Source organism: Notolabrus celidotus, chromosome 10 (assembly GCF_009762535.1).
Source record: "Notolabrus celidotus isolate fNotCel1 chromosome 10, fNotCel1.pri, whole genome shotgun sequence".
Taxonomy (NCBI): domain Eukaryota; kingdom Metazoa; phylum Chordata; class Actinopteri; order Labriformes; family Labridae; genus Notolabrus; species Notolabrus celidotus.
The window spans coordinates 27,833,248-27,859,292 of NC_048281.1; the positions used below are offsets into that span (position 1 = coordinate 27,833,248).

At 39.6% G+C, this 26,045-nt stretch overlaps 1 protein-coding gene across 3 annotated transcripts in view; it reads right to left on the reverse strand.

Moving 5' to 3' along the window:
- nalcn (sodium leak channel, non-selective) overlaps positions 1-26,045 on the reverse strand; it is a 122,737-nt gene that overhangs the window by 85,883 nt on the left and 10,809 nt on the right. For 2 of the 3 annotated variants that reach the window (XM_034693891.1, XM_034693890.1), the window contains 11 exons: positions 25,912-26,023; positions 25,626-25,687; positions 23,073-23,213; positions 22,676-22,858; positions 17,824-17,907; positions 17,545-17,684; positions 17,296-17,424; positions 9,368-9,519; positions 7,363-7,505; positions 6,944-7,048; positions 352-438 (listed from right to left, as the gene is read on the reverse strand). In XM_034693891.1, coding sequence (XP_034549782.1) covers positions 352-438; positions 6,944-7,048; positions 7,363-7,505; positions 9,368-9,519; positions 17,296-17,424; positions 17,545-17,684; positions 17,824-17,907; positions 22,676-22,858; positions 23,073-23,213; positions 25,626-25,667 — 1,206 coding nt within the window. In that variant the 5' untranslated portion in view covers positions 25,668-25,687; positions 25,912-26,023. The remainder of the gene's footprint in view (positions 1-351; positions 439-6,943; positions 7,049-7,362; positions 7,506-9,367; positions 9,520-17,295; positions 17,425-17,544; positions 17,685-17,823; positions 17,908-22,675; positions 22,859-23,072; positions 23,214-25,625; positions 25,688-25,911; positions 26,024-26,045) is intronic. The other variant, XM_034693892.1, reaches the window with a different exon arrangement.

Below are 26,045 nucleotides of genomic sequence, written 5' to 3' on the forward strand. Positions count from 1 at the left end.
TTTGACACAGACAAATGTGGAGATAATAAGGTGACAGTGCATGCATCTGTGGCTCTTGTTAAATGGATGAGCTTTACTGATTCTCTGTTTATACAAAGCATTTGGACATCAAGGGAGACATTTGAATACAAATGGAGTGTGACACACACACACATAAACACAGCTTGGAATCTGTTATTCAGGTAAGTTCAGAATTATGTTAGTGCGTGTGTCAAGTTCCATATAAAATGAAGATATATTCCTAGATCTTTGTGTGTCTGTGTCTGTGTGTCTGTGTCTGTGTGTGTGGGAGAAGGAGAAACACTTAACACCAGCAGCATCAGCAGCATATTAATTATGTGGTGTGTTTACCTGGAGGCAGGCAGGCGCTCGGCCATGTGGTTTGTTGACGTCCACAGCTACAAGCTGCCATCCCCCAGCAGCGTCTTCATGGAACATCTGTGGCACAAGGACACCACATGAGGGGCAGAACACAGCAGAAAAAATCCTTGCACACAATTCAAAGTGCTAGACAAATCTGAGACACACACATCTACCCTTTGGCTACATCTCCATGAAACATCTGTGGCCGGGAAAAAAAAAGAGAAAATGGCATAGGGCGTCATACTGAGAGTTTCTTACCCACACACTCACAGACACAGCATGGTGGATACTAAACACTGAATGTAGGCCTTAGGAGTTAATAGCTCAAATATAAACAAACAAATACCACGACAGAGATGTTTAAAGTAACAAGACTGCTGCTTCACTGATCAGTGATGGTAATTCTTCAAAAAAAAAAAAACATGAAGGCAACCACTTAATGATGAGAACAAACCATTAACAACTGTTTCCAGAATTAAATATTAGTCATGCAAGAGTCTGTATTAAAAAGCAAAGGCTAAGTTCTACTTTTCTTACTTGGGATGCCTCATTTTCCAACAGGGGAACCTGTCCTTAATCATATCACGCATTGCTTCTACAACCACAATATCCCCCTTGTCTTCTTCAACGTATAACCATAACCATGCTAATACGCTAACAAGACTGAAAATCCAAAGCAATTAGCGTCCCAGTTAGACTGTACTCAGGCACAGCAGAGCACTGATCTGACTGCTAATGCTGGCACACTAATGAGCATAATATGACAATGCTAATATGCTAAGATATGCAGACAAATCGTTTACAACCATCAACATATTGGTTTAGGATGTTAGCATGCAAATATGTTCAACTGCAAAAAGAAAAGCACAAACTTCAGCCTGGAAATGTCATAGATTTTGCAGTTATCAAGTTTGAATCTAGATTGATAATTTTTTTTAAGTTATATTTTTAGGGGCAACATTGGCCAAGCGGTCAAGGCGCACGCCCCATATACAGAGGCTATGGTCCTTGTTGCAGTGGTTGCTGGTTCGACTCCGGCCTTGTCCATTTGCTGCATGTCTTCCCTCGCTCTCTGCTCCCCGAAATTCCTGTCTTACTTCCACTGTCCTATCCGTTGTAAGGGTCGAGGTTGGGAGTTGAACCAGCGGCCAGCAGGACTAATACTGTAGCCTCTATATATAACATTGCAAATGCTTAAAATACTAGGCTATTGGGTCTCTGGTGGCCTAGCGGTCTAAGCGTCCCACGTATAGAGGCTATAGTCCTTGTCGCAGAGGTCGCTGGTTCAACTCCCAGCCAGTCGACCATTTGCTGCATGTCTTCCCCCACTCTCTACTCCCCGCATTTCCTGTCTCTCTCCAGCTTTCCTGTCAATAAAGGCAAAAATGCCCAAAAATATAACTTTTTTTTAAGGCTTTTTCACCTTTATCGATTGGACACCTGGAGAGAGACAGGGAATATTGGGAGCAGAGAGTGGGGGAAGACATGCAGCTGCTGGTCCGGGTTGGAAGTCTAACAAGTGACCTCTGCAATGACTATAGCCTCTGTGTGTGGGGTTCACTAAGACCGCTAGGCCACTGGCGCCCAATGGATTGAATTTTTGACCTGATTGTGGCACCTTGGCACAGCTGTTCAGGAGTAATCAAATCGGATTTATCTATTGGATCGGGTCAATACTTTAAGGGATACAACCCTTTTGCAAAAATCTCAAAGCTTCTTACAACAATAACATAAATAAATGATATCGCCAACTCTCATCTCAAACACAAAGGGTTTGTATTGTTCAGCTTTCAAAAATACCAAAGCAGACCTTAATGTGATGAAACTCCCAGTTGACTTTAAATGACGCTCCACTCATCAGAATCTGAGAAAAATCATCCTAACCCTGTAAAACGATTCTGTATTCATTAATTTCCATTGTATCAACACAGCAACGCTTTGCAGCCTAATCTCCTCTAAAATATTCACTCATCTGGAGGCTGTATAGCGAAGTGGAGGATAAAGAATGTGACATGGGTTGTGTCTCCCAGGGGCCCCCTTATAGCAGCCTCCCTCTCTGGGGGAACGGGAAGCAGGGAGCATGTTGTTTCAGCCTCTGTGATTGACGGTTAAGTGTTACACCATAGCTAATTAGTTTTCCCCCCTCTAAGATAAAGATTGGGGCATGGCGATGTGATTACAATTAATTTTGATAATGGGAAGAAAGGTTAATTGTTTTCAAGGTTACAGATGAGTATGCATGCCAGTGGCACCAGCCTGTTTTGCATCGTGACTGAATGAACGGGAGATCCAGTTTTTTGACTTGCCAAGATGCATCATTTCAGGACTGAGGGGGAATAACTGCAGTGATACAGATTGCTGCCTGTCAGGCCAACTCCATTATGTCTAAAAATGTCAGATATCTGTCTTTTTGATTAACCAAACAGATGCAAAATACAAATCCATGCCTCCATCAATCATCTGCAATTTACTTGTGTTCAAATAGTTCTCCTGTGAGATTTAAAGTCATGAAGCTCTGAAGCTGCTTGTCATTCATAATGTGATATGTAATGTGTAATTTTGCTAAATCTTTGCTCCCTTTCTCTCGATTCTCTCTGCTTCCTGACCCATTTTGTCGATCCGGAGTAGTCTAGCGAACGAGGGGAAGAGGTAATCAAATATCTGTCGCAGAAAAAACAACGGCACAAAAATCAAGACCAGAGACAGGACTCCTTTCATACCTGAAAGGGCATTTGTAAGATAACTGAACGTTCAAACCTGAAAAATGTCAAGCCGATAAAAATCACCAACACAAATCGGTGCTGTCTAGACTTAATTATGGTGAGAAATCTGCACACATTCTTATAATGAGTCTCCAAAAGCAGTCAAACCTTTCTATTATCACTGCTTTGCTTTTGCTCACATCACTTCTTCATTAAATCAAATGTCTCACTACACTAAATCTGTAAATATTCCTTATTATGTCCCTCTAGTGTGTATCCCTCTGTAGCCTGATCCAATAATTCACAGGCAATGATAGGAGAGAAATCTGCACAAATATTAACACAAAGAACTTTCCAAGGTAACGATCCCGATCACTTTAACTCTCCTAGTCCCATTAAAGTTAATAACAATAGACCTTCCTGAAGTCCCTGACCTCCCTTGTCTTGTAGGTTCCAGACTCCAGCTGCTACAACTACTACTATCCGTCTCATCACTATCATCTCTCTCTCTCTTCATCTCCTCTATCCCTCTTACCAACCCCAACTCGGTTGAGGCAGATGTCTGTCTAACATGAGTCTGGTTCTACTGGAGGTTTCTGCCGGTTAAAGGAAGTTTGTCCTTGCCGCTGTAACTTGCTAAATGCAGTGAAGTGCTCTGTTCATGGTGGATTAAGATGAGATCAGGCTGAGTCCTGTCTGTAAGATGGGACTGGATCTTATCCTGTCTTGATGTTGGGTCTTTGTTAATAGTATAACATAGAGTACGGTCTAGACCTGCTCTGTTAGTAAAGAGTCTTGAGATTATATTTGTTGTGATTTGGCGCTACATGAATCAAGATTGATTGATTGATTGATCTTGTTACTTAATTTTCAACACCTCTGTTAGAAAAACTGAATTTTTACAGGCTTAAAACTAAAACATGTAAACTAAATTCTTACCATTCAATTTCAACACTCTACAAACATGGCTCCTAACATGTACTAAGGCTATGAAAGAGTGAGCAAAGTAAGGCTATGCCAGGCAGCCAAGATTCTTCTTCAAAGCCTCACACTCCGGCTCTTCCAGGTGGATCCAGGGGGGATATTCTGGGTCTGCCCGAGGGTCTCCACAGTTACTCCCAGAATATCTCCAAAAAGATCTATCGGGGTAGCATCCTGATAAGGTGCCAAAACTACCTGAAATGTGTCCTTTCAACACCAGAAACAAGCAATTCTTCTTTAAACTCTCTCCAGATGTCCACCCTCTTTACCTTGCCCCCTCCTGTGACATTAACTTATTTTGGCAACTTGTATCTTTGATCACATTTCGGTCATTGCCCAGAGCTCGTGACCTTTGAGGATGGTTTGAACATGAGCTGACTGACTGGTGAATCAAAGAACTTTCCCTCAAGGCTCAGCTCGCTCTTTGCCAGAACAGTTTGGTTCTGTTGGTTGTGAACTTTTCCGCTTGTCAGTCTGTTGCTTCATCCTAACCTTTCTAGTGAAAAGAAAAATCGGTGCCTTAAAAGAGAATGTAACTCGCTCCGACCCATAGCTGGGCAACCAACCACTAATGGGGCTGGATAATATAATAATATATCAAACTTGGAGTTGCTTTATCAGACCATTACCACAAGTTCTGTGTGAAACAGCCGAGAAAAAGTCGGCAAGAAGAACCGAACAATAATCAAAAGACCGTGATGCAATATGGAGTCACTTGTGCTGAAACTCTCCACCACTTGGCTGCACTGTGTGAGTCTTTCTATTAAAAACACAAACAGAATCAGGGTATGCACATAAAATAAAGTTTCCTTTAACTTGCTTGACATATTGCCTGGAACACAAAGAAAGGCAGTTCTTACTGAGGTTATATGAGGACTGGGTGGCTCAGCAAAGGCCGAGCCTTGGCAAGACCCTGCCTCCCCTCTCTCAGTCTTTTTCCAGTCCCTTCAAGGCCAAGAAACTTCCATCTAAATTGCTTCCCCAGACAACTATCACATGAGTTTGGCTTTTCCTGTGTTCTATAGCTGCTGTGTTGGACTATATGTTCCCAAATTCAAGAGGATGAAGGAAAAATACTTAAAGCAGCAGTTTGTAGTACGAAGCAGGATTTAACAGACTTGGTAGAAATGGAAGGTAGTATGCGTCAGTATGTTTAAATGAGAGTAAAATCACCTGAATTAAAAATTTTTTTATTCTTGTTAACTTTTATATTTCTATATGGAGCAGGTTCTCTTCCCCAGAGGCCGCCATCTGGCACAGGACGGACAAAATAGTTACACACGCATTTTTAGTTGGTGAATGCAACAGTTAGAAGGAGAAGAAGAAGAAGGAGAAGGAGTAGAAGGAGGAGTAGAAGGAGTAGATGGAGAAGGAGTAGAAGGAGAAGGAGTAGAAGGAGTAGAAGGAGAAGGAGTAGAAGTAGAGAAGGAGAAGGAGTAGAAGAAGAAGGAGTAGAAGTAGAAGAAGTAGAAGAAGTAGAAGAAGTAGAAGACGAAGACAAAGACGAAGACGAAGAAGAAGAAGAAGAAGAAGAGTGGTTGTTGCATGCAAAATAATTTGTATTGATGGTAAAAACTTGACCGATGGAGGATCATAGTTTTCATGCATCACAGGAGCTTCTTGTCCTCAAAGGCCACTGTCAATTCTCCAATGGGAGGGGTGAGCAAAGGAACGTTTCAAACTGGAATATGCTTGCTACATTCAAGATTCAAGATTCAAGACAGCTTTATTGCCAAGTGAACTCGCACAAACAATGAATTTGACTGGAACACTAGTACTTGACAACAAGACGGTAAAGACTATAAATGTAGAAACCTAAAATCTAATCTAAAAATCTAAATAAAAATACTATCTGTACAAAGAAAGGTGTAGAAGTACTTTTAAAAGGCATGAAATAAGTTAAATCTGGCGTGGTTACCTAAGCCAGAGTGCACATTCTAGCAGATGAATATTATAATAAATTATGTTATGGATTAAATTACAATATTGCACATGGTTATTGAGGTATTGCACTGGAAATCAAAGTATTGCACATGTATGTGATATATCACAGGAGTCTTTAGTGGTTTACTGTTGATTGTTCAGGAGGGATACGGCCTGAGGGAAGAAGCTGCTCCTATGTATAGCTAAATACTCCCATTTCTACACACTGTACCTTTAAGAGGTGGAAGTTGAACACCATAGAAATAAGGGGCTGAAGCAAACATCCCCACATCAAACTTCAGCACATATTTGGGATTACCAAGTCTGTCGTTCAGCAAGCAACGCCACTTTATCAAGATCTAATACCACAGGTAAAGTGCTGATTATGATATATTTTGCTTTGGTTTTGAAGCCACACCCACAAAATGCTCTAAAAACCAGCCTACAGTCATTCCAAGAGATCCCCGAAGAGGTCTGATAAATAGAAGAGTCATCTTTCAATAGAGACACAAAATACTAAACAGAACTGACCAAGCATCAAACCAAAAACACTCATCAGTTTTATGAATTAATCTGCCTCTTCTGCTTTACTGAAACCCATTATATGATATATTATTTCATTATTTCTTGACTCAAATTCAAAGTTTATAAAAAAAAACAGACATCTGATGTTCCGCGGACTCCTTAGGCAGCTAGTTTTAATGAAAGTGGAGGTATTTATTGATGACCATGCACTCCTGCAAAGCTTAAGAAAGTCATCCCTGTCAAAAAGTGTTTGTGTTCATTCCTTTGATTTTCTGAATTCATGCAACATTGATGCGCTGAACCTTGATGATATAACAGATTTTGTGCTCGCTGCACCACAACTGGCTTTTTAAAGAAAGTGAAGTGTAAGGTACGGTATAGACTCCACATTATGTTGTCCAAGCGGCACTACTTTGTCATCTTGTGCTCATGAGAGTGATGGTTGTTACCTGTGTTGTAGCAGTAGAGGTGGTGCTGCTCCTTGACCCCCACATCTGCTGGAATTGCACCCTGATTTCTGCAAATGTCTCGATGATGACTGCGATGAACACATTCTGTAAAAGAGAAAGGATAATGAGAGAGTAAAACAGAAACAGAGAGAGAGGGAAAGAGCATTGTGACAATTAAAAATAAATGACCAAGTGCGGGTGTGCCTCTTGACTTCCCTCAGTATCCATGACACGACATTCATTTTCTCATTAGCTGGAGAACATTCGACTAACAAGGGGAAATGGTAATGTCTGTAGGTGAAGGATTAGGTTATGTCAATTAACCAAAACCTTTTATGTGTTCTGCTACAGCCTGCAGCCATGCCAGGGGGAGCTGAGAGCATTCTGTAAAAGTGCAGTAAAGAGAGACTCGCTCTAACCTTGACGAGCCATGCCAAGAAGAAAATGAGAGTTATAAAGTAGAAGTAGGAGCGCCAGCGAGGGAAGCTGTCGATGGCTCTGTACATGAGAAACACCCAGCCTTCCTGTGATGCAGCCTCGTACACGGTGAAGATGCTTGTACCTAAACAAAGAGGGACACAGGATCATGAGGGAGATGTACAGTAGAGAGGAGAAGAACAGACTGTAAGTGAAAAAGTCTCTTTTTGTCTACTGACTGCGCACAGGATGAAAAATATACCACCCCCAGTATCCTCACTGCTCCATTCCTCTCTGCACTGACAAGACTAAGAGCTGTAACTATTTGGCAGCCTCATTAATCTGATGAAATTATCTTTAATGCGTGTCTTTGTCACTGTCACTGACAAATTTGGTCAGATGTAGTTAATTAACCAAAATACTGTGCGGTGGCCAAACTACAAAATGAAACTCGTGGCTGCTCTCTGCAAATTAACTGTCTGTACTTTAAAACACTCGGGCCAAAGATGATTAGATGAGGAAAGACTCATCACTCTGTTTTATTTTCAAAGTCTGGTAACACCGGGAGTGAGCCGTGTGATTTAAAAGCCCGATAGACAAGTATTTACTTGTATCTGTATCAGTTTGAGAGTGGCCAGCAGCTGACAGCAGCTGTCAGGAGCAGCTGACTGACAGCTGGCAGATCAGTAACAGTCAGCCATATTAAGCACATGATATCATTGCTGTAAGATTATCATTTATAGTAATGAATATGGGCTGAATTACTGTATGTGTGTAAAAAATGCTTGTGCCTGGATGCAGATTTGGCATATCTAGTTGTGCACCAATATAGCAGGCGGCCCAGGTTTGATTCCAGCCTGTGGCCCCTTTCCTGCATGTCATTCCCCCACTCTCTCTCCTGGTTTCCTGCTCTATCCATTATCCCATCCTCTATCTATGGGATGTTAAGATTCAAGATGGTGAGTGTTCGGACCACAAGGAGAAGTTTTTGTATTTTAATCTGTGTTGTAAAACTGTGGAACAGTCTCAATATGGAGTTACAGCAATCAGAACATAATCCAGTTTAAGAAGAGGTATAAAGAAATGATTTTCATGGAGGTACAAGGAGGAAGTGTTGATAATCACGAGGGGTTTACTTCTGATTGTCGTGTAAATATGAAGATCTGACTTGTGGGAGTGTACTAGTATAATGCCAGATAATAGTGAATGAAGGGGTAGGATTAGATACGTTTTAACTTCTTCCTACTCCTTTTTCGCACATGTAAGGTAAAATGTTTCAGTGCTTGTTAATGGAAGTGATTGATTTTGTTTCTTTTGTATAACTATTTCTTCTTTTCTACTTGTATGTTGTTGTTTTTTTCTATTTTACTTTTACATGTTCGAAATAAAGACATCAAATCAAAATCAAATCTCTAAATAAAAGGTGTGAAAGCCCAAAAAAATATATATATTTGCATCTGAATGTTGATAAAATTGTGCTCCTGAATCCTCCATAAACTCATTAAGGAAGGGAGAAGGAAAACATGATGATCTAATCCATTCATATGGAAAGGATTCATGTTGCCTGTTGCAATGACAACGCCAAATTCAAGTATGTAATGTCCTCTAAAGCACTGTTTACCTTGAAGCTCTCGTTCTCCTTCACAGCTATCTGCGGATTAGGGACACTGCACTGTGCACTGACACTGGATTTGAGCACTGTTCAGCTGATAAGCGTGCAGGATGCTGCTGAATGCCACAGCTTTACACTAAAAGCTGTTATACGCAAGGCTCTTTCAGCTCTCACTTTCTCACTACAGAATGTTCCTGAGATTTGTAAAAGGAAGACGATACACCTTTATGGTGAAGAGAAAAACATGTTCTTTTTACATGTTTTCTTTTCACATAAGTACAACAACATATAATAGTGACGTGACACAGCAAGGGATAAGATTGTTTTTTGAATGTAAAGCCCCTCAGGGGACTTCAGAGTGATGTGTTTGTGTCCGGGAATAGCATTCACTGTACCCAGTTCATTGAAGCCGCTATAACCGAGCTCCTGTCGACTGAGGCCCAGCTCCTCCAGGTCCATGCATTTGAAGCCCAGAGGACACTGGTAGCCCTCTCCATCAGGGGAACAATGGGTGTCTGGGATGGCCAGGCTGTTCCAAGACACATTGCTGAAAACAGAAAAAAAGAGCATTAAGGACTATTCATGCAACATGTTGTAACAGGAATTATTACAGAAAAAATAAGAGGGAAAACATTTTTTTTTTTTACCACGGCATGTCAAAGGGTGATTTATTTTTTAATGTTCAGTCAGAATCAGATTCAGCACTGGGTTGCACCAGCCATGCAAAAGTTCAAACATAGCCTACTTTGAATGTTATTTCTAATTTAGGTCAGAGTTTACACTCTACTAGCGCTTTAGGCGTTGCACCAGCTGAGATAGTTTCAACATGAGCATAAGTGACAACTTAAATCTTACACAGAGCACTGAGTCGGTGTAAAGCCCTCCGTAAAATACCGGTTGTCATGGCACATCTTTTTGAAAGATGGGATAATTTGGAGGATGAAGAGAAGCAGAGGGTTCTACCCGCTGGTTTGTGTCAGGGTTGTGTTCACCCTGATAGATTACATGCCTTAGAAACTTATGTTTAGAGGCAATCAGGCATGAGAGTCAAACACCAAAAAGAAGAGAGGTGTTCACTGATTGGCCGGAAGGAATGAAGAGGAAATTTCTGTGACAAGAAAACTTCAAGAAACTTAGTTCTAAAAGTGTATAAATAAAAATTAAGTATAAAAATATATCAAATAATAAAATATTCAATATACACTACCAGTCAAAAGTTTGGACACACTTTCTCATTCAATGTTTTTTATTTATTTTAGTTATTTTCAACATTGTAGATTAATACTGAAGACATCCTAAACTATGAAATAATATGGTTTTGCCATAATCTGGATTACAACAGTAGTCAAATAGGGCTATCCATTGTGTTCTAACCCTACCTCTGAACAACACAACTGATGGTCTCTAACACATTAAGAAGGCAAGTTCATTCTACAAATGAACTCTTGACAAGACTCATGTTAATTAGAAACCATTCCAGGAGACCACTTCATGAAGCAGACTGAGAGAATACCAAGAGTGTGCAAAGCTGTCATGAAGGAAAAAGGGGGCTACTTTACAGAATCTGAAATATAAAACATATTCTGCTTTGTTTAACACTTTTTTATTAATCAAATAATTCCACATATGTTCTTTCATAGTTTTGATGTCTTCAGTATTAATCTACAGTGTTGAAAAGAATTAAAATAAATACAAACCCTTGAATGAGAAGGTGTTTCCAAACTACACCTAAGGTGTAATTAGAAAAAGGTCAAATAAATGTCTGTGAATCAAAAAAGTAAAAGCTAACAAAATTCTGTTGTTCAATAAAAAATGTGCAGAGTAACAGCACACTGTATGGAATTAAAAGAATATTGCTTTTGTGTGTGCATGAACAGATTATCCATCCACACTGCCCCTCCCCCATCTTCCCTGTCTCCCTGTCTTTTAGCCACAGGTGTTATTCCAGGAGCTGCTTGATTCCTCTAATGAAAATTAATGCCTATAAATTGGCTGCCCAGACATTCATCCAAATTGTTTATTAAGGGGTACAGGATCAGAGGGGATAATTTATTGCACCATCACAAAGGGCAACCAGAGGCGTAGCGATGAATCCTGATAAAGCTAATTATGCTGGGTTTTATAATACCACTGTGTCTCACCGAAGAAATCATGTCTCCTGATGACAAGGAGGTGATAAATGAAGCCTCAAATGAAAGACCAAATGTCCAGTAATAATGTGCCATTATTATTCTGGTGAGTCTGACATGAAAAAACAAAACATATTTGTGATAAGACATAATTTTTAATGCTTTTTTTTTCTCGGTGCATTAGTAATGTGACCACAACAGAATCGTTTTTGAAGCATAAATGAAGCTGTGAGGTTCTGTTAACAAGCTCAGCCCACCTTTTCTAACAAACACCTCTTGTTGACTCATAGTTCACAGAACATGAGGGTTCAGCATATGAATTATCAATTCAATTATGACATTTTACAAAGTCCTTCATCAATTTTAGAAGCAAACTAATTAAAATGGTTTAAAATGAATTTTCTTCCATAAAACAGTTAAAAGCTCTTTTTAAAGCTCCTGTAAGGAACTTTAAGTTAATGTTGATTTTTGCACCCCCTGTGGATAAAGGGTTAACTCTTTGTTGAGTATCTTGTAAAAAAAAAATGTTATGCTCTCTTTTCATTACTCAAGACACATCTTTACAGGAAAGCTTTTATTGTGTGATTTTATTTAATTTGAGCTCTGATTTTAAAGCTAGGGTTGGTAGTCTCGGAAAACCAGCATGAATTTGAATGTAGCTTTTCCTCATGACTCCGTCTAACCCCTCCCCTCCTCCCTCGGAGCTCCTCCAAAACGACGCCCCCCCCGCTCACATGCACGAGCGCCGCTGATTCTCGACCATATGATGGTGACTGATTCAAAACCGGTCCTCACCAAAACATTATCATAGTGAAAGTTAAAAACACAAACAAACATGGCTGCTGTTAGTACTCACAACTATCATGCTAGCATTATCCAGTTGTACCAGTGACACGATATCAGGAGTTAAGTTATAACACATATAATACTGTAACAGCTCTACTGTTTGTTAACAGGAGGAGAAGTTCTTCATTCATTCAAACATTGATTGTTGCTTTGTTGGTTGGCGTGATCACGGCCGACAGTGACCGGTTATTAAAGCTCAACGTGTTCACGAATCAGCTCGTCATCACTACAGCGTCCGGACGGACGCTACAATAAATATATATTTTCTGTAGGACTTACTGAACGTCATTAATTATTCTGCTTGTTGGTGAGAGCTTTTTAGACTCTGATCCGGACTACAGTCCTGAGCAAAGCACCTCATCGGGTCAGAGGGGACAGGCCCGAGGACGAGCGAGAGGGGCAGTAAATAGAGACAGGGGAAGTAGAGGCAGCAGACGGGGACTCGGAGGAGTTCACGCCGGGGAAATGTACGCGCAGGAGGAGGGCAGAACGGCTGGAGGGGATTTGATTGGTTTAAAATTTGGGGAGCCAAAAAACGGTGATTGGTTAGTGTTTTCCCAGGTTTACTCCGGCTGTAGATAGCAGTTTTTTTTCACTCTTTTTTAGGAACACATCATGTATTGATTGCCATCAGGACATAAAGATCATTTTAACCAGTATGACAAAAAGTGTATGTAAATCTGATTACCAACCCTAGCTTTAAGGGTCTGTTTTATAAGTTTGTATGTTTTTAAGTTTTTATTTCCCTTCATTCTTTTATCACTTCATTTTGCTTTGTACTTCTTTTTGTTTTTATTGCCCACTGTGAAGCACTTTGTTACCTGTATTGAAAAGTCACAGTCCAAAATATTACCCACCATAAAGCTTTGCATCGGAAAATGTAATATTTTTCGACCCCCAACCCCCGCAACATTTACAAGTATTAAAAAAAAATAATAATAACATTATCAATCTTCTTGCTGGGATTTATTCTGTTTTAGTAGCCCATAAAGAGACATCAATATTATTTTCAGGCTGTTTCGTGACCAGCTAAAAACTCCTCACAGGAGCTTTAAAATAAAAGTATCACATTTAAAGAAATAACTAATAAAATGAAAGCTCCTCTGAGGAACTTATCTCTTCATTGATCTTGTGCTGTACATGCTGAAAAAGTGTTTTGTAAAACAAAATTTAAGTAAATCTCCTACTGCTTTATTATGAACTCTCAAAGAATTCTTTCCATTAAAAAATCCACAAAAGGGACGCAGACCTAACCTAATGGTTAACTTGGGCACCCATGTACTGGGTGACCCGGGTTCAAATCCAGCCTGCGGCCTCTTTCCTGCATGTCATTCCCCCACTCTCTCCAAGTTTCCTACACTATCCACTGTCCTCGCCTCTATAAATAAAGGTGTAAAAGCCCCAAAAAATATAACTTTAAAGATGTCACAAAAGGCTGTTTGTTCGGCATGCTGTTTGTCACATCCTGTGACACCTTCCCTACAGCAGGGATGACAGGAATATAAAATCTATTGAGAAATTGTCAGTGCTGTTGCTAATTGTCTGCTTTGCTTTTGTTTGACATAAAGAAGCATCATCACTACTTTACATCTGTTTCATAACCATGTAAAAAAAAAAAAACTCCCTACAGGAGCTTCAAATCAGTAAGTTTGTCTCATGTATCATTTTCAAAGAAGATTTCAGATTTAGAGAAACACTCAAACCCAGAGAGGCAACCTGTGGCTTTGAATAAATGCACAAAGCGGAATCTTCACCCTCCAAGACCGTAAATGTAACTCATGCTACACAGATATATGCATGTGATTCATGCAATGGACTTAAATATCGTTGAGGTCAACTGCAGAAACACTGATATCCAGAAGTGGAGACCCTGCTTTGTTCACAAATCCAATACCATTTTCATCTAATATCCATATCACAAAATGTCACCTCTTCTATTTTTCCCTAATTCCTATCAAATCCCTTGTGTGTGACAAGCATGGGAGCTTTGACTTTGTGCCAAGGGCATATGGCCGATGGAGATTAGACACATCAGTCCTTGTGTGACATATTTCAAAAATTCCCCAGTAGCAGCAGCAGCATATACTTATAAAAGGGATTTAGGGAAAAGGAGCACAGGAGCAAACAAATGAGATGAGCAGCTGCCATGCTACTTCTGGAATGATGTCAGAGCGAGACCACAGGGCTTTAAATGTGAGGATGCTCTGTGCTGCTGTATCTTTCCTCCTGCTAATGGTCAATGTATGCTCTGTCTCCAAGGTGCTAAGACACATAATCAGTAAGGAGAGATAGATGGAGAGCTGATGAGCAGAAGTGAACTTAATATAAAGGCTTGACAGTGTAGGAAACTTTAATTATTATAATTAGTGTAAGCTCTCCCTGCAGCCTGGGGCTTTAACCATTATGGTCTTATCTTTAGTCTCAAAGAGGAGGCTGTGTGGTGTATCATGTTATCATCAGCCTTAACTGGATGATTTGATTTACAATCTTCATAAATGGCTTTAAATTTAAATTCATTTTGTATGTAAATGTGTAAAGACTGCGCACCTTTAGATCACCCACATCCCTGGGGTACTAGTACCAAGGGATTCATGTAGATTTTCAACCCCAAGATACAGTTTTTTCACTTTGTTAGGGATTTCTTTGTACACAGTAAAAAGAGAGGTGGGTTTGTAAGTTCAGTAATAACAGTAGTTGAATTTTTTCACGTGTTTTAAAAACAATATAGAAGCAATGAGTTCCCTTCTATGTGCTCAAACTCGAAGATTGACTGCTTAATAGGCATGACCACAATTAATCGATTATCGATTAATTGATTGTTAAGAAATTACTCGAAACACGCATTTTTGTTATCAATTCTCCGTCATGTGGAACAAACATCACGTGGTCTCATATTACACTCAGCTATCAGTGAGGTGTTGTAAGTTTAAAGCATGTGTGGATGTGAATCAGCTGTTTAAAGGTGTTGCGCACAGCGGAGACGCTCAGCTGGGGGCTGCGGCTGCACGTCAGGTCTCCACGTGCGCTTTTTAAAAGAGGATCAATACAAAACTGCTGCCAACAACGACACGGACACGAAGGTTGACAACTTTAAACAGGACATTTCCCCACCTTTGGATACAAAGGTAACAGACAGGTGGGAAATGTTAGTGCGCTATGTTTGCAGACCAGCAACATCAGAGCCGTCTGAGCTTTTCTGACGCTGGACTGATTATGACCCGGTTGCGCTCCCGGTTGACACCTGATCGAATACACATGATTATTTTTCTCAATAAGAACGAGTAAACAGAAAACTGGACACTGTGAGTCTGAAGAACGTTCCTGTTAGTAATCCCAGCCTTCACTTTATAAGATTATGTCTGCGTAGAATATTTTAATGAGCCTGATCGTTGATATTCTGCGTGTCAAACATATACCCGTAGTCAACACTGTCAGTTATTTGCATTATGTTGCTGTAGAAAATACAAGTAGGGGGAAAACAACGTATTTGGCATTGTTTTTGACGTAAGAATATTAATGTTTTTTTAATCAATTAATCGATAATTGATTGTTAACATTTCCAAAAATCGATCACGGAAAATACTAAAATGTACATCCCTACTGCTTAATATTCTACAATGAAACAATTTAATCCAGACCAAACTGGACAAAGTAGAGTATTGGACATCAATCAATCAATCAATCTTTATTTGTATAGCACCAAATCACAACAAACGTTATCTCAAGACGCTTTTACAAACATAGCCGGTCTAGACCATACTCTATGTTAAATTATTAACAGAGAACCAACACCACGACACGACAAGACTCAGTCTTATCTCATCTTCCTCCATGCACCTCACTGTACCCCATGATTGCTTAACCACCATGGGATCTCGAGCATTCAGCCGTGCAGCCCCTAGTCTCTGGAACTCCTTACCACTAACCATCCGTAACTTAGACTCTGTTCCAAATTTCAAATCCCAACTCAAAACCCACCTCTTTACAATTCTCTGTAAACAACTCACATGTACCTTTTATATTGCATTTCACCCTTGTGTTCTTTTCATATTGTATATTGTTTGTTTTATTGAGTGTTTTTTAAATTAGGTGTGTTTTTATTATTGTTACATTTGTAAGGTGACCTTGAATGTACTGAAACGCGCCCATAAATAAAATGTATTATTATCTTAATCCACCATGAGCATTGCACCTCACAGTATTTAGCTAGTTACAGCGGCAAGGAAAAACTTCCCTTTAACAGGCAGAAACCTCGAACAGAACCAGACTCATGTTAGACAGCCATCTGCCTCGACCAACACAGAGGTCAGGTTCTGCTCCTTATCAAAAGACAGTGTCATGTGCGAGGCTGCTGGTTCGACAGTCACACCCACCTGATCAGAAGTGATGAAATGCTGTCAGATTGTGGTAGACAAACAGACTCTACACTTACTGTACAATGTGTGACCAAATTGCTGTGTATCTTATGGAAGAAGTAGCAGAGGTAGACAAATATCAGGGTGAAGTTTTTACCTTTCTGCTACACACACACCTTTTGAAACTGAATGTGAACAATGGGCTTTCACAATCAGTATACTGCAATGGTATCATGCAGGGTGAGGATTCTGTTTTCAGGAGGGAGGACACAGTTCCAATCCCCCAAACAGCTGGCTTACTAATAGCACAGTAAAATGCGTCAAGGACCAGATTTGTATAAGTCTGACATTAAATATTTACCATAAGAGTTGTTTTTTTTCTTCTGAACAACTAATGCAAGCAGATTCCCTCATATAACGTTTATTTAAAGAGGAACAAGTTGCCAAAGCTGTAGTATTTCTATGAAACACTGGATGAGGTCCCATCTCTGGCTGGAATATGAAGTGTAAACTCTATAAAAAAACATCACACTGCTACAGATATTCAGTGCGTTGTGGATTTGTTGATACTATTTGCTTCAATTTGGAATGAATTTAAACTGTCACATTACAAAAATTGCAATTCATCGTGCAGCATATTGTCAGTAACAAAAGTAGGGTTTGTTTTGTTTCCATTTGAGGTTTTACAGCAAGTGTTACACACATTCAATGAGTGGCTGGATTCATTTAAGGACATGTGCCTGTTTATATGAGAACCAGTGGTGTTGGCACTGGTCCATACACTGTATACTAAAATTGATGCATTGTGTAGCTTCCTATAACTGCTATGTTAGCCATTATTGCTTCAGAGGACATAAAACGGACTGCATTAAAGCCTCCATTAAAGTATATAAAGATGCTAATTAACAAGCTAGATAATATACATTCAATTACACTGCTCAGAGCATCAACAGAGCTGTGTAAAGGGATACAAAGTATGTTCTTTGTTCTTACCCTTTCTGTGTATCGTTGGTAACACAGTGATGGTTGAACGTTCCAAACATCTGAACACCCAGAATTCCATAGAGAAGGAGGAAAAACAGCAGGAAGATGGAGACACTCCAGATCTGTTCCCCTGATCGCCTGCGGAGCAGAGGAGGGAAGAACAGCAGAACTAAGATTGATGTATTTGTGCATGTTCAACTAATGATTCCTTATCGGGACTGTGTTGAACAGAGAAGCTGATAATGATTTTTTTTTTACTTCAGGATGTTGGTGATGCGTGAGCGAGGGAGCTCAAAGCGGAAGTAGATCCTGAAGGCCCGGATCATAATGAGAGCTCGCGGGATTCTCAACATTCCCCACGGTGACATCTGATCCACAAGCCCTGCTATTTCAAACACCTGAGACGAGGAGAAATGGATCGTCAAGGAACTTAATTAGAGTAGATGTTCTTCACTCTTAATGTGGAGCCATGCAGAAACTTTCAGGGGAGGTTGTGTCATTGTGTTATTGCAGGAAAAACAGGGTATTGTGTTGTACCTGCAGTACCAGGGACACCCAGATGAAAAACACCATGAATCCATCAAACATACACCAGCGGTCCTTGACATAGGAGTTATCCCCCTGTGCAAAGAGAAGAGGGGTTTGAGATGCACTGGATATCAGAATATTTCTATCAGCAAACTTATTTGATAATAGGGATTAGGGCTGTCAACGAATATTCTACATTCAAATATATATTTGAATATTAAAAATAAAGGAGATTCGATTGTGAAAATCAATATTTGACTGTGGAAAAAAAAACACATCGGCGGCTGCTTTGCGAGTGGGCGCACTGCATGACGGGTCAGGGACAGGTCACAGGAGTCGCACATGCAGGGCATGAAGCAGATGGTAGAGAGAAATCTTTCCGACGCTGGATTCTCAGTGCGCTCTGAACACGTCTTTTCCTCCGCTGGGAACATAGTGAATAAAAAGAGATCGGCACTGGCCTCTTCACATGTGAACTGTCTTGTGTTTTTAGCAAATAACCTGTCAGGCCTAAGACCCTACATTGACAGTGGACTAAAAGAGCCAATCAGTGACACTGGGATAAAATGCAGTTTTTCCTCTCTTGTTTTTTATACAAGCGCCAAGAATGCAAGTGGACTATTTTTTCGTTTTTAACTTTAACTTCAATTAATGTTAATCTGTCTTAAGTCTTAAAAGTGTTACGGTATAGGCCATTAGGTCATTTACTTGGTATGTTTTAGGCATGTTAAATCTGAAATAAAAATACCTATACAAGTAGTTATGTCTCCTTGTATTAGTTTGTCCACCTGTTATTGACATAATGCGCAAATATAGATATTCGAATGGTTCGAACCTTTGGGTTTTTTTTAGAGGGAATACTTAAATGTCATTTTGGAGCAATTTTGACAGCCCTACTAGGGATGCAACGATTCGAGATTTTGGTGCTACGATTATTGTGAGAGATATAATCACGCTTTCACGCTTATCCCGATTATTACACGTTACGTTTTATTTTCGGACACAGGTGTAGAGAATAAACGAGACGCACTCTGCAGAGTGTTTATTTAGTCCCTCTTCTTCTTCATGTGCCGTTTTGACAGCGCCTTTTCTGCTGCACTGGACTGATTTGTTAAAACGCTGCCAACAAGTCGTTGTAATGTTGCAGTTAAAAATGAAAACAGTGGTCTTCATGAAAACACTATCTGACTCTGACGGGATATGGGGCGTTACGAAAATGGGCGGAGGACGCTGCCTCACACTTTTAGATGACGGAGAAACTCCGCACAGGTGTCACTCTGTTTTCATTTACAAGTTGCGCTTTTGACAGAGACATTAGAAAAACTTGGTGTAGCAGAGCCTTCACGATTAGATTAACTGTGATACTTTTAAGCACGGTTAATAGTGAAACAGTAATCCCCACATCCCCATTTGACACTAGTTTTATAATTCAGTCAAAATGATTGTGATTTGGGGCGCTGGTGGCCTAGTGGTCCAAGCGCCCCACATACAGAGGCTACAGTCCTCGTCGCAGGGGTCGCCGGTTCGATTCCCGGCCGGTCGACCATCTCCTGCATGTCTTCCCCCACTCTCTACTCCCAACATTTCCTGTTTCTCTTCAGCTGTCCTATAAAATAAAGGCCAAAAATATAACTTAAAATAAAATGATTGTCATTCACGAGAAGGCTCTGGACTTGGTTTACAATGAAATCCTTCATCCTTGGTCGACGCAACTCGTTTCCAAAATGTTTAAAGAAAAATAAAGCAAGTCGCTTTTCATGAATCCCTCTGACATACAAAACAAACAAACACAAGCAAAACAAAACATCATGAAAGAAGTTATAATAAAAAAGAGCATTAGCAAGACATATAAACACAAAAATACACATATAACTGAGTGTAAATATTATCTGTATGCTTACTTTGCAGAGTAGCCAGCCAACAATAACAAAGCACAATGTAATGTTTTTATAGGATTTAATACTGCCAGTCTTTATTGCTCTAATAGTTGTCCATATTGACAAACAATCGGGCGTGGAAAGCTTTTATGGGACGGAAAGCCTTTGTTTGAAAAAGTAAAAGAATGGCGATATACAAGGCAGACAACAAACACACATCTTCACACTCTGAAAGACAGACCATAATATTTACACAGCCCTGTTTTCAACATGATAAGGCAAAAATGATTAAGGCCCTGAAGTGTGAACAAACTAAAATGTCATGGGGCCAGCAGAAATGGGCATACTTAATTACCACTTACAGAGACAGAGAGAGTCTGTAAAAAGCTCTTAGGGGGTCAGTCTTCCACAGGAAGAAAGGCTGCAAATGGGAGGGTGTGTTCTGAAACACTCTGAAGATAACACCATGTTTGTTACACACTGACAACAGGCATGAGATGTAATTTTAACACGCTGTGTGGATCGTTTTGTTTCCCGCTAGCACTTTTATCCTCTAGCTCAAAAGTGTGACTTTCAGGTGTCACTCAGTGAGGGTTGAGACATGTTGAGCATATCAACTGTCATTCACTTTAAAATGCAAATTACCCCACATTTTGAAATCTTGAACTTTAACTGTGTGACTCATTGTTTATACGAGCTGAATTTTGACCTGAGAATACAGAAAAATGAAAACAGCAAGCAAGTTATTTCCCTTGTAGCCAGAAATATGGGTATTTTCTGCTTTAAAGGACTAGAGGAAGCACAAAAAGAAAGAATGTTCTAGGTTTTATTGTACTGATGATTTTTATTCTGTGTCCTCCAGTGCCTCCCTGCTTGTTATCCGTGATTTGCCAATTAAGCCGTCCACTCTTTTTATGGCTGTAATTACGCTCCTTTCATCCACCAGCTGTCTGTTCCTGGAAGGTTCTATAGCACATTATCTGTCTACCTTGAATATGAATAGTGTTGATTCATCCGAATTTGCTGATCATCAAAACAAGTAAGGTTGAATTTAGATTATGATGAAGATCAGACTTTACACAAAAGGGCCATACCTTTGAGAAGGGTTGCCTGAGATGATGGTAATTATGTGGTTTCCTGCGTCAACTTACAAGGTATCACAAAACTGCCTTAAATGACATTGCTCCATTTAGTGTTCAGTTTAATGTGAAAACAGTGTGTCACAGTCACAGTTCTTCTGACATGACAGTGTGAGAGAAGCTCAAACGCTGTTCATTGCTGTTTTTCAGGTTCATCCTATGAGGGCGCAATCCCCTCATGTGTTGTGCAGAGTGTACCAACTGAGAGGGAACTTCTGGGAACACCTCAATATGATCCTTAGCTGTTTAATACAGTCAGTTATATACATTGTGTCATGAAGGACAATTTGATTTAGGGGGAAATAACGCAATTGGCATTCTTTTTGACATGTTAATGATTAACCAATAATTGATCGTTAACATTCCCAAAGATCGATCAAGGAGAATACTTGAAATTTACATCCCTAATTTAAAGAGATTGACCTTATTTGTTTTAATATGTAATACTTTCATGGGAGAATTGTTCACTTTCCATTTCTCTATAATTGTTCTGAAATTTTCCAGCAAGTTTTTTTTTTGCGGTCATTTTTAGTTTTGTTGCAAGGTGCTGATAAAAAGTGTGCAGTGGTTTTATTTGAGTTACAACACACCTAAAAACTGAAAAAGGATTACTTTGTTTACAAAGAAATATAAGAGAGAAAAAATATATTGCAACCGTCCATATCTGAGAATTGAAATAAAATAGTTATTTCAATTTTGAGTTCAATCCAGTTTCCTTGAAAATTGTTAGAGAATCATGAGTGAATAGTATCGTGAACCAAAAATCGGGATTTGAATCAAATCGTGAACCAAAAATCGGGATTTGAATCAAATCGTGGGTTGAGTGCATTGTTACCATAGACTGTAAAAAATATGGACGTAGTATCCGTGACGTCACCCATCTGTTTCTGTAGAGCTGTTTTGAGACCAATCGACTGCGGCAGCTATATTGCTTCTGTCGAGCCAGTGTGACGTAAAGAGGCGGGCTTTGAGCCTCCTAGCCAACAGCTGCAGTGTTCCCACAGGCAGCTGTGCCTCTCATTGGAAGACTAGTAATCTCAATATCTTCGAAATTGCCGAATTAGAAAAAAATTCACCCCCCTCACAGTGAGAGGACATCGAGAAATGTGCTATTCAGACTACACTCATCTTTTGTACCAGGCTGTAAACATGTTTATTAATGCTGCAAAGATCGTCTTTTCCCCATTCATGTGTATGTGACTTCCGGTACTTCCGGAACCAGCCTCAAGCGGATCCTCGATGAACTGCAGCTTTTAACACTTCCGCATTGACTCATATTTTTAGACCAGAGGTGCCGCTTGATTGTTACGTCCCTACTTTGAGTAATCAAATATGTTGTTTTATAAGCTATTAGTATTAGCTAGGCTGAATTCCTAGCTATAAGTTGTTATGTTATGTTCCATGCTAACTGTACGCCATTGGTGTGCTAGCTAGAAAGTGGTTTAGTGCCAATGTTACATGTTATCAAAGTTTTCTCTTGCATTATCAAATCTGTTTTTAAGTGTTACACAACAAAATAGGAATAAAAAAAAATATTGCTAATCTTATGTTAGCTAGGATTTTAGTTTTATGTCTTTCCTTTGTGTCTTAGTCATTGGATTGGGAAACATATACATTCGTAAACATACTTATTACTTGTCAGGCTAAATTTTCTTGGTAACAGTGGAGTCACTAACCATATATTCCAAGCCAATGTTATGCTAACTGTATGTCAGCTAACAATGTCTTATCATAAACAACAATACAGACTGAGAGTTCATTTCTAAAAGTTTCTGTAAGTACTCTGTGCTTCGTTTTTCTTCATTTCAATGCTTCTTATGACCATATATCTCTGTCAATGTTTACCTTGATGATTCCTCTGATGTGCATTTTGGCGATCATCTCAGCGGTGTAGAGGAACATGAGCAGTGTGTCCAGTGTGAACGTCACATACTGCAATGGAGGGTAGTGTTCAAATGTCTTGGGGGTGTTCATACACACAGAGATGACACTGATGATGGCACAGGCCCTTAGAAGAGAATGAACCCACTGCAAAAAGAAAAGAGAACATGCTGAAGGGATATGATGTTTTTTTATATTCTTTGCAGGCTTCATCATTTGTTTTACCATATTTTTAGCATCATATCTGAAAGACCATCAACAAAGTATTATCTGGATTAAATATCTGGATTAGGTTGAACAGATATAACAGCATGGTTTCATTGTGGTAAGTCAACCCTGACACACATGCTAGTCCACTCACTGGTTTGTTGATCCAGAAGATGTCAGCGCTGTCTGCAAGGGTCTCATCCGGCCCAAAGTCCGTCATGGGCTGGGCCTCGACCCGTGAGCTCTGTTTCCTCTTCAGCATGCTGGGGCTTGCCGTGCTATACAGAGAGTGGATCTGACAGAGAGAGAGGGAAGCCAACCACACAGTGACTAAAGCTCAAGGAGCAAGAGGAGAACACTCTGGCTACATCCAAGTCTGGGCAGGGGCAGTACTAGTTTTTTGAATCCACCATGTGGGTTAATATTAAAATCAATACATTTAATATGTACTTAATGCAGCTCTACCTCTACCTATGTATTTTCCAATAAACAAAATAATTGAAAAACTGTTAAAAGCTCATGTTAACCAACGTTTCAACTATCAGATAAACCGTGTATCAATAGTGGCTTCTGTCTGTAAAACATCTAGCATTAGGCTTTTATACTTTGTTTTGTACTAAAGAAAGAAACTACCCTGACTTGAACTGCCAGAGCTAAGAGCTTTAAAATTAAACATGTGTCACATTGTTCGATGGCCACTGTGATACACAACGTAGCACACATGGAACACAAAACAAGTGTATCTGAACAGCTAATCGGAGCAGCTGCCAAAACTTACCGTTTGAAAAGATCACATGTGATCTTCTTTATACTGAACACCAAGGAACCAGTAGAAGATAAGATAAGATGTACAACCAGATGCAAAGTGTGTGGAGGATTGAGGTGTTGTAATGTTTGAGGTGAAACTCTCTGAACCAATGTGGGTTAATATAGCACCAACAAAATTACAGGTCACCTTTGCCCAGTACCAAGAGCAAGAATTACAATATCAGTTTACAAAAACGTTTGGCTGGGACACTCCTGGGTCAACTAAACGTTTGAAGATTCAATGTAATTTGAGAAAATAAAGCAAAAACAAAATGGTAAAGTCTTGTTGTGTAAAGGTGTGTTAGGCAGCAATAAGAGTGGGGAAAGTTTGGTACTGTCATTAAATTATTCATAATTTCCTTCCATTTTTAATTCTCATATCATTTATATTCCGTCAGCAAAGATGAAGAATAAAGTTGAAAAGTTAGCTAGGCTAATGTTACTTACTGTCCAGCATTATGGCTAGCAAGCTAACACTCTGTCCTCAGATTAACATAAGATGAAACAGGCACCATGATTGATACTCACTATCAGCAAATTACTGATACTGATAGATTTAGGTTAGATACTGGATATAGATATTTTTGGTAGATTTAGTTAGCAAAGCTAAACTAAAATACAGGGAAGAAAAGTTGGAGGAGTCACACCACCATGGTTCACTGTATCAGTGTTCATTTTGGCAGCTATTTTAGATTTATCCTTAGTATGGGGTGAGATTTGTGCCACTAGAAACTGAAATTGAATTGTAAAACTGAATCTGAATTTTGGCGAACTGAAATTCAATTTTCTATTTTTTAATTTAAGGAAAATAGAGAGTTGAATTTTCAAGTAGGTTAAATACAATTTCAAATCAAATAAATTCAGTTTCAAAACATTAATTTCAAATTTAATATTATTATTCAATTTCAGTTTCTAGTGGCACAAATCTCACCCCCTATCTTAGTTTTAGTCTTTAGAGGAAAATGTCTGATAGTTTTATTAACATTTTAGTCTTTTCAGCCCTTTATAGTTTTAGTCTAGTTTTAGTCGACGAAAAATAAAAAGATTGTGTTCAAATAATCAACATTTCACTCTTTTAACACTTTTGCTTGTGTAGTATCTTAAGTTAAATAATTTTGCCTCTCGCTGCATTCTTGATGTGAGCACTATGAAGATATTTTGATTCTCTTGATTCAAATAAAAATGTCCGGAACACAATATAAGGGCTGTATTGCACTTTTACGACGGTCCCTGAATGCACTTGACAGTCAGTTCACGGCACTTTGAAATGCATCTGCATCTTTCAACAAGGAGTTGATCAAAACTTACTAAATGTGTCTGATGCATCACCAAACTGGAACAAATCAAGCTGAAAACGCAGAGCTGTTTACGGTAATGGCGGCAAACACTGCAAACGTCAAATATTAACAGACATCCCTCAGTTGTGTCTTTAACACTAACACACACCGGGGGTAAAAATCATCAATGAAACTGAGGCAGATGCATGGAGGTAGGGAGAGTTGGTTCATAAAGCACACCTGCTGCAGATAGTGACCAAGCTAACACTGTGCCCCTCAAATAATAACTCAGCCTGTCACAGGAATGCATTGCTTTTATTTCTAAAGATTAGACACACAGCGGGGGAGAATATGAATTCTTAATGTCCGACGGTCCGTTACTAATATCCATAATTAGATAAACTAACACCTTGGCTAATCAATCCATTGGTAGAAGGTAAAGTTAACCTGTTTACAGTCAGAGCTATATTAACCCTAACTGTTTTTGTTTGTGTGTGTGAGTATCTGTGTGTGTGTTTATGTTTGTGCGTGTATGTATGCACAAAAATAAAAGTGTACAGGCTGTTTCAACATAAGGAACACAAGAAGAAATGACACTCTGAATGGAGACAAAGCGCACATACCAAAGGGAAAAGTAAAGCTGAAATTGCTCCAGCACTGCACATAACATGCGATCAGGCATACCCTGTAAATAACACACAACAGTTAGTCAACATCATGGCTTATATGGTATACAATACACTACCCACATCTACAGTACGCTCATAGAGACAGGAATGCCCACCACGTCTGACATCAAGGCATATATGCGACACACTCTGTGGGTGAGTGAGTGAGTGAGTGGTGACTGAGGTGTAGTGGAGGAAGAAGAAGATGGGGGTGGAGGTGGACCAGGGGGGGGGGACTCACTGTGAGGCTCCTCATTGGTGCGTTCATCCCCAGGTCACAGAGGGGTGGAGGGACCAACCAGAGAGAGAGACTAGAGATGCAAGAAGGAGAAAGTCCTACAGGCCTGGAGGTCCTGCAGCAGCAGCAGCAGTCAG